At 41.9% G+C, this 13,574-nt stretch overlaps 1 protein-coding gene across 5 annotated transcripts in view; it reads right to left on the bottom strand.

The window, feature by feature from the left end:
• The window catches only part of lrp8 (low density lipoprotein receptor-related protein 8, apolipoprotein e receptor), a 228,012-nt gene that overhangs the window by 40,535 nt on the left and 173,903 nt on the right, over positions 1-13,574 (bottom strand). For all 5 annotated transcript variants that reach the window (XM_030049364.1, XM_030049367.1, XM_030049365.1 and 2 more), the window contains exons 10-11: positions 7,894-8,065; positions 3,037-3,264 (exon numbers count right to left, since the gene is read on the bottom strand). In XM_030049364.1, the coding sequence (XP_029905224.1) occupies positions 3,037-3,264; positions 7,894-8,065 (400 nt within the window). The remainder of the gene's footprint in view (positions 1-3,036; positions 3,265-7,893; positions 8,066-13,574) is intronic.

Below are 13,574 nucleotides of genomic sequence, written 5' to 3' on the forward strand. Positions count from 1 at the left end.
TTTTTTTCCCCATAAAATACTCAATGTTTCATATTTCAGATTTTCCCATTAACTTAATATGGCCACCTAAGACACTTTTAAAGGCTTACAGTGCAGCAACAAAATATGGTAGAGACATGGGGTCAACATTTTTGGAAAGCTCTTGACCTCTACTATCATGTCCGATGGCAAACCAATAGGGGGCGCCACCGACTAGTGTCAAAACATGGAAAAAACATGATTTCACTATCTTAAGAAAAAAAAATTAAAATCTGACTATTCAGGCGTTCTCCCCACACCCAAAAACTTTGATTAAGATTGCAAAATTAGTGATCACCACTTCATATAATAGACATAACATGTTAGAACTACAAAAGCTATGGCGCAGGACAGCTCTCTGTGTTGCAACTCTGCACGAATTGTAGTTCTGGTACCCCTCTTCCGGGTTAGGATAAACATTGTGAATTTAGGTTTAAAAACCATACATACGGTAGTTTTTCAACAGCAAAAGCATAACCGTAACATGTAGCCTATGTTTATACCACGAATAAAGATGTGTTATGAAAAAAAAAAAAAATATATAGACTATATAAATCTTTAGTGCTATTTTTGACGTGTTTCGACGGGTTTTCCACCCGCTCTGTTTCGCTGACTGAAAGGGTTGTGTTCAATGGCGTAACATATCAGCACATTATCAACTTTCATGCACTTTATTAGATTTTATTGACTTTATTGATGAAAGCTGTCAATTCAGACACGTCGCTGATAAACACTAGGATTATGGGTAATGTAGTGCTTCTCCGTGATATGATATCACAAATAAAACGTGTTTTCTTAAAATAAAGTTGATATTATACGGGACTTGTGGACACATGCCATCGTTACACATCCTCATAGCTCGTGGTAAGTCTGCCTTGGGTGGTTACAACGTTATGGCTAATAATCAGACCTTTTTTTCAGAATACCGATTAAATTTGCACTTCCGGGATCTATGAACCACCACCCACGGCGTGACGTCTTTGAAGCCGAGAAGCCGGGAGTCACCAGGTAGCATGAAGCGCGTTGCCTTGGTAACGCCGGTGTTTTTCAGATTAAAATAAAATTTCGTTCATTGATTTCAAAATGGCTTAAAATGTGATTTTTGTGGACTAGAAAAATATGAAAATGATGACATTATAAACTATACAGTGGCGGTTCTGCCTATGTGCCGCCCTAGGCGAAATTACTGGCTTGCGCCCTTCCATGTTAGATACTACTCCTACCGGCCATGGCACCATGCAGGCGGGCCGACCGCGGCACTGACCACTCACCTGTCAGATCCTGCAGACCTGACCGGGTGGGCGCGGTACCAGCCGGTGCCGCGGCCGACCCGCCTGATGCAGGCCGGTGGCTTTTTTATTCAAACAAGATTTTGTCCATATAAAAAGTAGCCTATTTTCCAAAAATGGTCTTGAAAAAGAGGGGTCATCTTAAAATCAGGGTCGTCTTTTATGCGGGTCAATATGGTAGGCCTAGTCTAGAAAACTGGCGATTTTTTATTTTTTATTTTATTATTTTATTTTGATTAAATTTGCACTTCCGGGATCTATGAACTACCACCCACATGAAATTGACTTTCAGTGGACAGCGTTTGCGTGGTGGCCATACGACACGGATCCTAATTGACTTTCAGTGGACGCTGTTTCTGTGGTGGCCACACATAATTATAACAGGTTATGTGCCAGGAGCACGCAATGCGTTGTTAAGAGGTTGTGCTCATTTCACGGATTTCTGTGAGATCAGGTTGAATGCACCAGTAAAGTAGAATCAGATTCCTCCTCTCTTCTCTGTGGACTGACTGTTCATTGTGAAAGGTTCCACAATCTGTCATTGATGATTGTTCTCTGTAATAGGCGTGATTTAAAATGTAGTGATACTCAAGCAAAAACTTGTCTAAGTAAAAGTTAAATTACTGACTTCAAAAAATACTCAAAAAAAGTCGACAAAAGACAAAAGACAAAAAGTTACTCAATTACAGTAAAATGAGTGAAAGTAATTAGTTACTTCCACCTGTGGTTTGAAACATGCACTATGTTATTTTATCTGGTGGTATCAAGAAAAGCCACAAGTTTGCATGTGCACTCTTTGCAGAGCCGCTCCTCTCTTTCTCTCTCCAGAGTAAACATGATGGCCAGCCTGAGGCTAACCTGGTCTAACTTTGCTAAGCTCTTTGCCTGTGGGTTAACAGGCAGAAGCAAAACCAATCGTGGCTTGTTTTGTTGTGCTTCTTATCATGCTGTCTTTTTAACTCAGAATGTGGCTTTTTCAAGTCAGTGCCACCACTTTTGGATTGTTCATAGATAGTGAAATCACACAGGGCAGGTTTAATGTGGAATGTTAAAGCAAATTTTGAGAGGACTATCTCTCTGACTCAATCGACTGAGCGTGTCTTACAGTTTTGCCTGTGCGTCTTTCTCTCCATCTTATCCTCTCTCCACAATCAAATAACTTTACTTCTGAAACGAATGATAAAAACATTAAAAGCACGTAGAAACTGTGCAGAACAGCAGGGCTGCTGCTTTATGTGTGAGTGTGTGTGTGTGTATGTGTCCATACACTGGCTAGGCTTCATTTGCATGCATTTCATGCTAGTCTAGCTTTGTAGTGTTGTGAAGAGTCCTCGGGGAACTGGAGACATCAGAGACAGAGAAGAAGAGGCAGAGACAGAGACCTGGGTCACGTACTATGCAAATAATTCTTAATATTTGTTATAAGCTGCTTAATTTAGCAGATGGGTGAGGTACAGCGAACAGTGTTTCTGTTTCAGTGTAACAAAGGTGTTTTCAAGCCTAGTTTCAGTCTATGTTTTGCTGAACTATAGTAACCTTTCCTTTTACCCTTTTTAGTGGAGGACAGCTAAGGCCTCGGCTTGCTCCCTCCCTCCCACTCCTCCTTCTTCTCTCTTCCTTCCCCTCTGGCTTCCTTCCCTCCCTGCGTGATCACCCAACTCCTATCTGCCCTCTCTCCTCTCCATCTGTCCATCCCTCCCCTGTCATTCCTCCATCCTCTCCTCCTCACCCGTGGCGTGGATCCACTGCGATGGCCCGCGGCTCGCTCAGCTCGGTGGCGATCAGCACCTTCCTCTTCCTGCCATCTCCCGTGGCGACGGAGATGCTCTTGTCGCCCGAGTCGGTCCAGTAGATGTTCTTGTGGACCCAGTCGACGGCCAGTCCCTCGGGGGAGTGGAGGGCCGAGTCGATCAGCGTCACCTGCTGGGACGAGTCGCTCGCCTTGTTGATGTATGCGCTGTTGGGCGACATGGCAGGAGAGAATCAGGTGTGTATCAGTCATATGGAAGTTCTGCGCACCCAATTACAGCTGTGAAACACACAATAATCAAGGGACAAGCAGAAAAATGGGACTCGAGAGGATACGACATCACAAATAGACAGCGGGTAATTGGCAGCTTTGTTGTTCTTTTTTCCTGCCTTCCTTTCAAGTGAATGAGTATCTGCCTTTGATGCCTTGTTACAGAGGGTGGGGAATATTCTTCAGAGCTACTAATGCCCTGTCAGGGGCAGCCTAACCTGACACTGCCATAACAACCTCAGGCCTCCCACCAAGAGGCACCTCCTGAGGAGAATGAGCCTGTCTTCTTTCATCAGCAGCCTGCAAAACAACCTGCCTCTCCCTCTGGTTTTGTCACTCTCTCATTCCTGGTTTCTCTCTCTGCCTCTCTCTCTCTCTCTAGTCTCTTTCCATTTCCTTCCCTCCACTTCTTCTTTCTTACCAACCCAGCCTGCTTTCTGTCCATGCCTCCCCTCCTGTTACTCCTGTTTCTCCCTCCTCTCCTTCTTCCCCCTCCTTCAGTGACACTGCATCAGACGCAGCACATTACTCTCTTCATTACTGGAGGGCTATAAAACAAGACAATACACGACAACCTTGTTAAGAGGTTAGAAAATGCAGCGTCCCAATTTACACCCCATCGTTGCTTCTTAGCGAGGCGTTGGAGAGTGCAGGAGGCGGGTGAGGATGGTAGGAGCATCTTGAAGAAACGAAGGTGGCTGGTGACGTGTTTTGGAGACAGAGATGGATGAGTCTGGAGCCTGGAGGTACATTGTTATTTTAATTGGCTGTGTTACTGTTTGCCACTGCAGACGTTTCTTCATCAACGGGGGAAAATTAGCCCACCGCTGCCTCTGGAATAGATAATTCAGGGCTTATTCCCCATGTCTCATGGTCTATAACATGGATCTAACACCTGTTTCTTACTAGGGGGTCATTTCAATGTGGACTGAAATGGGATGGAGGCGGGGTGGAGGAGGATGCAGCCCCTCATCATACACTGGTACTCCACTTATTGACAACGGGTTATATGTGAATGAAGGGGGAACATTACAACTCTTCAGGTGATATTCAACTACTGTATGGCGAGTTCATTTACAAAAACATGTGTCTACATGTGTCTCCACATGTAGTCACAGCGTTTAAGTTTGGTTTGATTGTATTTATTGCACATTATGATATATTATGACTATTTGACGCTTTAGCAGAACGCCTGTGTTTAAGCGCCCTTACCAGATTTTGTGTCATTCTTCTACATGTTTGTCTATTTTTTTAACCTATTCAGAGCATATGTGTGAATAAATGAACACAAAAACTCTTGATAAATTCCTTGGTCGACAGAAAAACTACACTTAAAGGGTGCTTTTTAAATTTTGGGTTGTTTTCCCTTAAATTACTTTTTTTTCTTTATGAATTATGAATGAATGAATGTTTTATTTCGGTCATTTTCAAGCGGCAGAAATCAAATACACCTATGAATAGACAATATCTTATGCACAAATATTTAAACAATAAATAATATTTCATTTCCTTTCAGTGGAAAACCAAAACAAATATATAATATATACAAATAAACACTGACCGAAAAGGTATAGGCTGAAGCCTTAGCTTATTTTGCCTATCCTTCTTACATTGCTAAAATTTCGTCAGCTCACTTAAATAATAAAATAAAGTAAATGAAAGACACAAAAACAAAAATATGTGTATGTATACAAAGGGTCCCAAGGCAGTCCATAAGTATATAATTTTGTTTTATATTTACTACTAATATTATTTTTAAATAGCTTTTTAAAAATTATGAGTTTCTTGTAAAAATTATGAGTTTAATTTTTTAACATACAGGGGTCAGTAACACCATATAATATATTAAAGAGGCAGAAGGGTGGGTTCAAAAACACTGAATATACTTCAGTATTGCATCACACTACATTGCATCATATCATAATATAAATAATTATATCGTACAAAACTGAATGGTGAAAGAATGCATATTGCTGCCAGTTCACACAAACATCAAACATTTCAAAAATCTGTATTTTTGGACTATGCTTTTACCAGGGTCATTAGCATTTGTCACTGATTATTACTAATAGTTATTAAATAAATGTTTATAATTGAAAACAGTGAGGAAGACAGGGGTATGGAGGTGTGAGGAAAGAAGAGAGTGGTGGCTGGAGTGAGGAACGAGACAGAGACAGATGAGGCAAGACCAGGAAGCAGATTGCAGCGTTAATTGGCTGCATTATTGTTTGCTACAAACATCTTCATCATGGAGAGAAGTTAACACGTCGTTGACCCATACGATGCTAATCACTATGAATTAGCCTGGAAAACCAACACACAGACACACACACACACACACACACGCACAAAGTTGGAATCACTTTCACATTCTCAACTTTTTACATATTCCTTATCAAAGGGAAAATGACGCAAGTGGAAAGTAAGATACCTCGATAAGAGAGGTGATGAATCACTTTTCATTACCATACATATTCAGTGGGTGCCCTCGTCTAGATCAGCTTAAAACAGCTGGAAAGAGTTGGACAAGGTGGCACGGAAAGAATAAGAATGTTGGGAGTAGAAAACGATAGATTTTTATTAGTCAGAAATCAGATTATTTATTTATTCCAATGGGGGTTCTCGACTTAAGTGGATAAATCAACCTGATTTTTATTCTATAGTATTTCTGTAGTGACTGCAACGCACACATTCACACTGCCGCCTGCAACATTCCTGTAGTATTCCTATAGTAACTCTATTGCAGGGTTAGAAAGAATATATTTAATTGCGAATTTTATATGTAAGAAAAACCCTGCAAATTATCACTACAGACCCCCGAAATTTCTTGCATCATGTTTTTAGGGGAACTCATGTCTTATTAAGGAAAGCTGAGCTCCTCCTGTAGTTCCCACCCTCCAGGTAGTGTTTCCATTCATTAATGCATTTGGCCTCTCAGCTAACAGTCCAGCTGCTGGGTAAGAGTCGGGTGAGATATATTTTCTGTTGGAAAAGTGACGGTCTGGCCGGTGGTCCTTCAATGCGTCCTGGGACACATGACTGCTCACACCTCTAATGTGATGCCGACAAAAGTGTCTCAGGCCGTCTCCGAATGCATCCTGAGCGATCGGATCTCAAGATGCATTGAGGATGCGTTGCTGCTGTTTACACCTGTATTTAAGAGGTGTCTGCTTGTGATTGGTATACGCGGGACAGATGTTAATACCAGGTGGAAACAGCATCAGAGAGATTGGAGGCAATGCAGAGTGGAAGTGGATTTTTGAAGAAGGATGGAGGGAGGATGGACCTGGGTAAATGTAAATGTATGTTAAGTGTTTGTGAAGTGGCAGGCACACATTGTTAGAAGTTTAAAGAAGGCTTCAGCATTCAAAAACGATGGAAAACTAAAATGGAAAAAAAACAACACTTTTAGAAGAGTGAAGAGCCTTTCCAAAGGTATTTCAGCACTGCCTCCTCTGAACTTCACAGCAATGCTTAAAAGGTTTAAGAGAAATAAAGGTAAGGGTTTATCCGATGTCATGCACAATGTATCCTGGTACATGTAGGCTCTGCTGACATTTCTCTGTCAATTTAGCACACAGAGAGGAAATTATTGCTTCAGTTGACTAAATTTACCGTCAACACTGATTGGACATCTACATGAACAGTGGTGTAATGTGCCTTTACGAAGAGAAGATGAGAAGGAGGCAAATCAACAGAATAATAGAAACATGACATGAAAAACAGAAAAAAAGCCCATTTTTTGTTGCCCAAGTAGATCGAACTACAATTTCACTTGCTATTGGCCATTTGAGGTAAGTGTGCGTGTGTGTGCGTGTGTGTGTGTGTGTGTGTGTGTGTGTGTGTGTGTGTGTGTGACAGAGAGCCTTGTCTGCTTCCAAAGGATAGTTTATCATAGAGAATGAGTTTATTTGTCCTTTCTCTGTCACAAGCCCTTGAGTCACTGTGTCTGCATCTGTGTGTGTGTGTGTGTGTGTGTGTGTGTGTGTGTGTGTGTGGTTGGGTTTGAATGTGTGTGCAGATGAATAATGGCAGTGATTATTGAGGCAGTGAAATTAGAGAGAGCATATGGCTCAGCTGAGATGATAGAAGGCCCCTCCCACTGCCTGCCAACCATCAGGGTGACACACACACACACACACACACACACACACACAGAGCAGTGAATGTGAGCATGTGTATGTAAGTGTGTGTATCTTTGTGTGTACTTGAATGTGCGTGTGTGTGTGTGTGTGTGTGTGTGTGTGTGTGTGTGTGTGTCAAGGACAAACAGCTCTAGCTTCCACTGTCAAATAGATGACACAGCCCTCCAGGTGTGATTCACTCTCTCTCTCTCTCTCACACACACACACACACACACACACACACACACACACACCCCGACACACTTTACCAGAAGGTGTGACAGGTTGAGGCAGACAGGGTAGATATATGGAAAGAGGAACAAAAATGAACGAGAGCATAACCGAACAAGTGAAGAATTAACTGTTTTTTCACCGACGTATAGATTACAAAAATCTTTTGTATACCTTGTGTGTGTGTGCGTGTGTGTGTGCGTGCATGTACCTGTAGATTTTACGATGATACAGATCACACCAGAACATTTTGTTGGTGGAGACGTCCACATCCAAGGCCACGGCGTTCTTCAGTGTGGGAACCACCTGTGTGTATTCACTCTTGAGCAGGTCGATGCGACGGATCTCATGACGGTTGGTGAACATCAGGTACGGACTCTTTCCTGGTGGAGAAACGAACAACAATAATGTCACACAAGTATTTAGTCGCTCTCAGTTGGAGTAGTGACGGGACACGTATGGGACAAAGCTCATGTGGCGGATGGGAAGCCTTGATGCCCACTAACACAATACCGTGACACCAAAATAGTCCACCTTTAAAAGGAAGATATCATACTCTCCATATTTTTCAACACAGTGCAGTATGTGCTAGAGATGGATTAACAGCAATACTGTCAATCATTACCTGTTATGAGACAGAAAAGTGCACTAATGCATGTGTTAACAATGACACATAAATACAACTGAAGTATACACTACTCACAAAAAGTTAGGGATATTTGGCTTTTGGGTGAAATTTATGGAAAATGTAAAAAGTTCACGCTACAGTGATATTATATCATGAAAGTAGGGCATTTAAGTAGAAGCATACACTGGTGATTTCCTCATCTCAAACAATTTCTTGAAACAAAAGCCAACAACAGTGGTGGGTATACCACAACAAAAAATGTCAGTGTCAATAACTTGTCATGTGCCCTTGAGCATCAATTACAGCTTGACAACGACGTCTCATGCTGTTCACAAGTCGACTTATTGTCTGCTGAGGCATGGCATCCCACTCTTCTTGAAGGGCGGCCCTCAGGACATTGAGGTTCTGGGGTACAGAGCTCCGAGCCTCTACACGGCGACTCAGCTGATCCCATAGGTTTTCTATGGGATTCAGGTCTGGAGAAAGTGCAGGCCACTCCATTTGAGGTACCCCAGTCTCCAGCAGCCGTTCCCTAATGATACGACCTCGATGAGCTGGAGCATCAAACACCTGATGTGAATTTTGCCGTTAAACTCCTTGTTAGAGAACAGCAACTTGTGCAAAAGTACTGAAACACTGAACAGTTGGACATGTGCATTCAAAAGTTTACAGAAGGTCACATTGAGTTCACCTGTAAAGGTTATAATGCATTTTAGGTTCATCCTGAAATTTCACGCGAAACCCAAATATCCCTAACTTTTTGTGAGTAGTGTATATCTGAAGGAATAACTTATATGTATTCATCACAATTTGTTCACGCGAATCTTTGCGCAGAAGCAAAGGTGGGCTGTGGTCGGGGCTTCTAGTCTCCGGTCAGCACAAGTCACACCTCTTCACTTGATTTTCCAAACTTGACCCTGTGAGGAAGTCTTTTATTCCATGAAAGCTTCTGCAGAGTCGGTGTCAGTGATAAACATGTGAATGTGTGCAAAAACTATGGCAGCAGCGTTGCTAACCTAACCTAATCCTTCCTCTCAAACGAGAAAATAAGTTTTACAGTGTCAGCCAGACTCACTGTGGAGTTTAACGTGTATTTGCTTGGGAGTTGGGATGGGCGACTCGGCCATTAGATGTTCTTGCAAATAATTCATAATTATGAACAGATAACTGAAATAGATACTATGTCTACAAAAGCCTGAATGCTTTCCAAAATCTTTGTTTGCTATTGAAGGGAATTAGATCTATTCTGCTATATTTATAACTGTGTATAAAACTTACATTTTGTAGTGATAATAATGCCAGTTTGTTTTTTCTTCCCTCTAAAATTGAACTTAATGTGACCAAACTGGCAGGCGTTATGCTTCTGTACCATTTAGGTCCCTATAGCAACTATATTTTTGGCCTGCCTGCTTTATTGGATGTCTCGAGTGGGGGGAGACGGTAACAACAGGGCAGAGAGCGGCTATGACATGCATCAAAGGGCCCAGGCCAGAATCGAACCCGAGCCACTGTGACAAGGAGTCAGCCTTAATGGTACGCACTCTCCCAGTTGAGCAACTGGGACGCCCCATACTGCATGTATTTTTGATGATATGAGCATGAATAAATAATCCAAATCGACTTTTAAAAAAAGAATGTATCATTTTGAACACATCTGCGCGCTGCCTTTCGTACATTACAACGCACAACACAACACCACAGGGTGATTGCATGACATTACGGCACAATATAATATTTATCTCCACATAATTATGCTGTGGTGAAAAGTAGCACAGATGTGAGTTGACCCAAACTAGTCACACGAATGTGTTGAAAAGGGCACAACCATTTACAGAGTGTACTCTTTAGGTTTTCCTGTGTGTGTGTGTGTGTATGTGTGTGTGTGTGTGCTGCTGTCCAAAGTAATGAAGTGCACTACACTAGTAGATAAAGTAGCCCGGCAATTTGATATGGCATGTTGTTCTATTTTTAGTGCAACAGCAAGTCAAAACTGTGTTTCTGGGTTCCTCTCCTCAGGTGTGTTCGTGCTTTTTGCTGGCACGTCAGCTACCTAGGGCGCATTTTTGCATCGGGCCAAAGGTGACTCAAGCATTTGAATTAATTTCCATGCAGGAGAGAGGGTCAGCGACAGCTTTAAACTCACACGCAGACACAAAAATATCTCAGTACACGCACACGTGCACATGCATACTACGCGAATACGCGGATGCGAACATGCACAACTACCGTGTGAAAATGCGCACAGTCACACACATTCTAATTAGAGGACTGCTGTGGCACTCCTGAACCATTTTGCCATTTTTCCCCAAAATGCCCTCAATTATTTTTCCTTTCATTTGGCTACTAAGCAGTGCCCTAGCTCTCCCTCTCTCTCTCTCTCTCTCTCCCTCTCCCTCACCCTCTTTTGCTTTCCGGACCACAGAGCTAGAACACTTGGTGTTGCCATCCGCCAGTGGTGATCTGATCGCAATTCACCAAGACTGATCGCCATTCACCCCGGCTTCATCATGCATCTCAAGAGTGTCTGTGACTGCTTGTGGTTTCGTTTTTTTTTTTTTTTTGTTACTGTGATTCCTCTGTATCAAATTTATGTCCCTTCTTCCTCATTATGTCCATATTCCGTGCTCTTGCTACCTTCCCAATGTCCCCTACCTATTCCCTTTTGCCGTTCACAAAGCCATTATGCCTCACCTATCTATTAAATTGATTACCTGATGATGATGCTGCCACATCACCACAAAACTTTGTTCAAAATTGAATTTCATGGCAAAAGTCCATTTTATCAAAAAAGTCCTTCCTTCCATGAAGCAACTAGGCGGTCTTGAAATGTTTTTTGCGACACATCACGATGCATGAGTGTTCACACCACACACGCTCTGTGGGTCAGTGCGTCCCCGACGACCTCCAAAAGGTGTTTTGAGCGATTACGTCACAGAGTGTCCGTTCAACCCTACCGTTCTTCACACTGTCCACTTGCGACTGCACCGCCTGACATGGATATTACACCCAAAAACGAACAAAGTCTCCCTGTCTCTCACCCTCTCTTTCCCACACACACTCCCTTTCCCGCATCTCCTCCTCTCCTTCCTATCTTTCTTGTCACTCTCCACTCCAGCATTGTCCAACAGAGCAGAAATGCCACGAGCAGAATCTAAAGAAGACAAAGTTGAGCTAGACTTAAAGTCATGGTGCTCTGACCTTTCTTCTTGTATCAAGCCACGCACTAGCAAACACACACAGGAACACACACACACACACACACACACACACTGAACCATGCCTGGAAATGTTTCCTCAGCCCCAGTATATCACAGGCTACTGCACAGAGTGAAAATATCATATTTCTACTAGCTGTTGGGATCCAATAATTTTCCCCCTGACTACTAGGCTTGTAAGCATCAATTTCACCTGCTGAGATATATAAAGAGTGATAGAAAAAAAAGGTAAACACAAAGCACACCACTGAGTGATTGATGGATGCAGAGGTATAAAGAGATGGAGAGTTGGAGTGATGTAGATATGAAAAGAGGACACAGGTAGGAAAGGATGGAAGAGACATCAGCTGATAAAGTGAAAGCAGAGAAAAGAAGAAAAAAAACCCCTAGGAAGATAGGAAAAGAAAAAAGACAGAAAGAGTGAGAGAGTGAGAGAAAGATTTGGAGCAAGGATCATAAGGAAAAAAGAAAGACCTCTAACTTCCCTTTCATCAATTCCCCTGCTTCGCTTTCAAAAGACAGCATCTCATATTCCTCATCACTATTGTCACAGCAATAACTCCTCACGGCGAGGAAAAAAAAAGAAAAAAAAAAAGATGCTGAGTCACTGTTCTCCCCAGGCCGAGGCACTGGAGATGTCATCAAAAAGCGCAGCGTTATCTGTCCCTGGTGGATCCCACCACTGCAGCAGTCAGCTTTCTTAACAAGAACACGCTCTTCTAGATATATTTTAATCTGTCCTGCCAACTCAGGCCTGCTCTGCCCTGTCAGCCAATTAAGATAAAGCGTTGAGACGATAAGTACGGGCAGGGGAAATGTCATCGCGCAGAATAGGAGCGTCAGTTTGATTCACGCCAAAGCAAATGTTGTTCTTATTACGGGGGATATGCGAAGTGAGCGGAAAAAATCCAGCACAAAAGGCACGGAGGTGGACCGGGCCGAAAAAAGAAAAGTCCGAGATGGTGAATATTCCGCCGGCTGATGCAGATGCTGTGTGACAAGCGGCGTAAATGGACTGACGCTCTGTGAGGTTATTAAGACGATTTGACGTCTGGAAATAGACACGCATGTCGGAGCCGGCCATGCTTGTTAGGTCAAACAATCAGCGCCGTGCAGGAGCGAGGCGATGCTGCGGCGAGGGCCCCGAGATAAACTTTCTGTCAATTACAGAAATCAATGTGGAACTTGTGTCAAAAAGTCACCCCAATTTGCGAGCATTTCCCGTTACAAAAAAAAAATTACATAACACCTCATTATCCCAAAGGTGGAAGGTCAAAGTCTCCATGAAAAATAGTTACATTTTCCTGTACGTGTATGTGCAAGTATATGAAAAACTTGTCTAACTTCATTTAAAGAAAAAAAAAAAAAAAAAAAAAAAAAAAAGCTGTTTACTTGAACGTTTTGGCAAGATAGTGTATATACTGGAGAAATATATTGGATAGATAGAAAAACACTCCAACAAAACTCGATTAAACTGTTTCACTGTTATTATATTCTCTACTTGTTTTGATTTATTCTGCTTTATTTTCATGGTTGTTTTGTTATTCCATGTGATTGCTATCTTTTTTTTTAGTGTAAAATGTATTTGAATGCTAAGAAAAGTGTTATAGAAATAAAATTATTATCATTATTATTATTATTATTAATGGTTTGTTTCCGTATTAAACTACTGATGCATTAACCTGCAAGCGTTATTTTAATATCGTAGGTCTAACTGTACACATTGCACTGTTGGCTGTAATTATAGTGCATCCAATTTTATGTTTTACATGTAGGAGTTAATGGTACTTTATTTTCCACCTCTGTGTGCGACTAGTTGTTCCAAAATAACATTTCCATAATCCTGTGAGCAGACAAAATAAAACATTATGGGCTGGGCTATTAAACACACACACAAAAAAAAAAAAAAAAAAAAAGAGAGAGAGAGAGAGAGAAAATAGAGAAAAATATTTAGATGAGATTTGACAGCATTCCATGAAATCTCGGGTCCCATGGAAAAATCTTTTGACAACAGTGGAAAGTTTGACCACTATTTTATTTTGAAACGTG

Source organism: Myripristis murdjan, chromosome 4 (assembly GCF_902150065.1).
Source record: "Myripristis murdjan chromosome 4, fMyrMur1.1, whole genome shotgun sequence".
Classification (NCBI taxonomy): domain Eukaryota; kingdom Metazoa; phylum Chordata; class Actinopteri; order Holocentriformes; family Holocentridae; genus Myripristis; species Myripristis murdjan.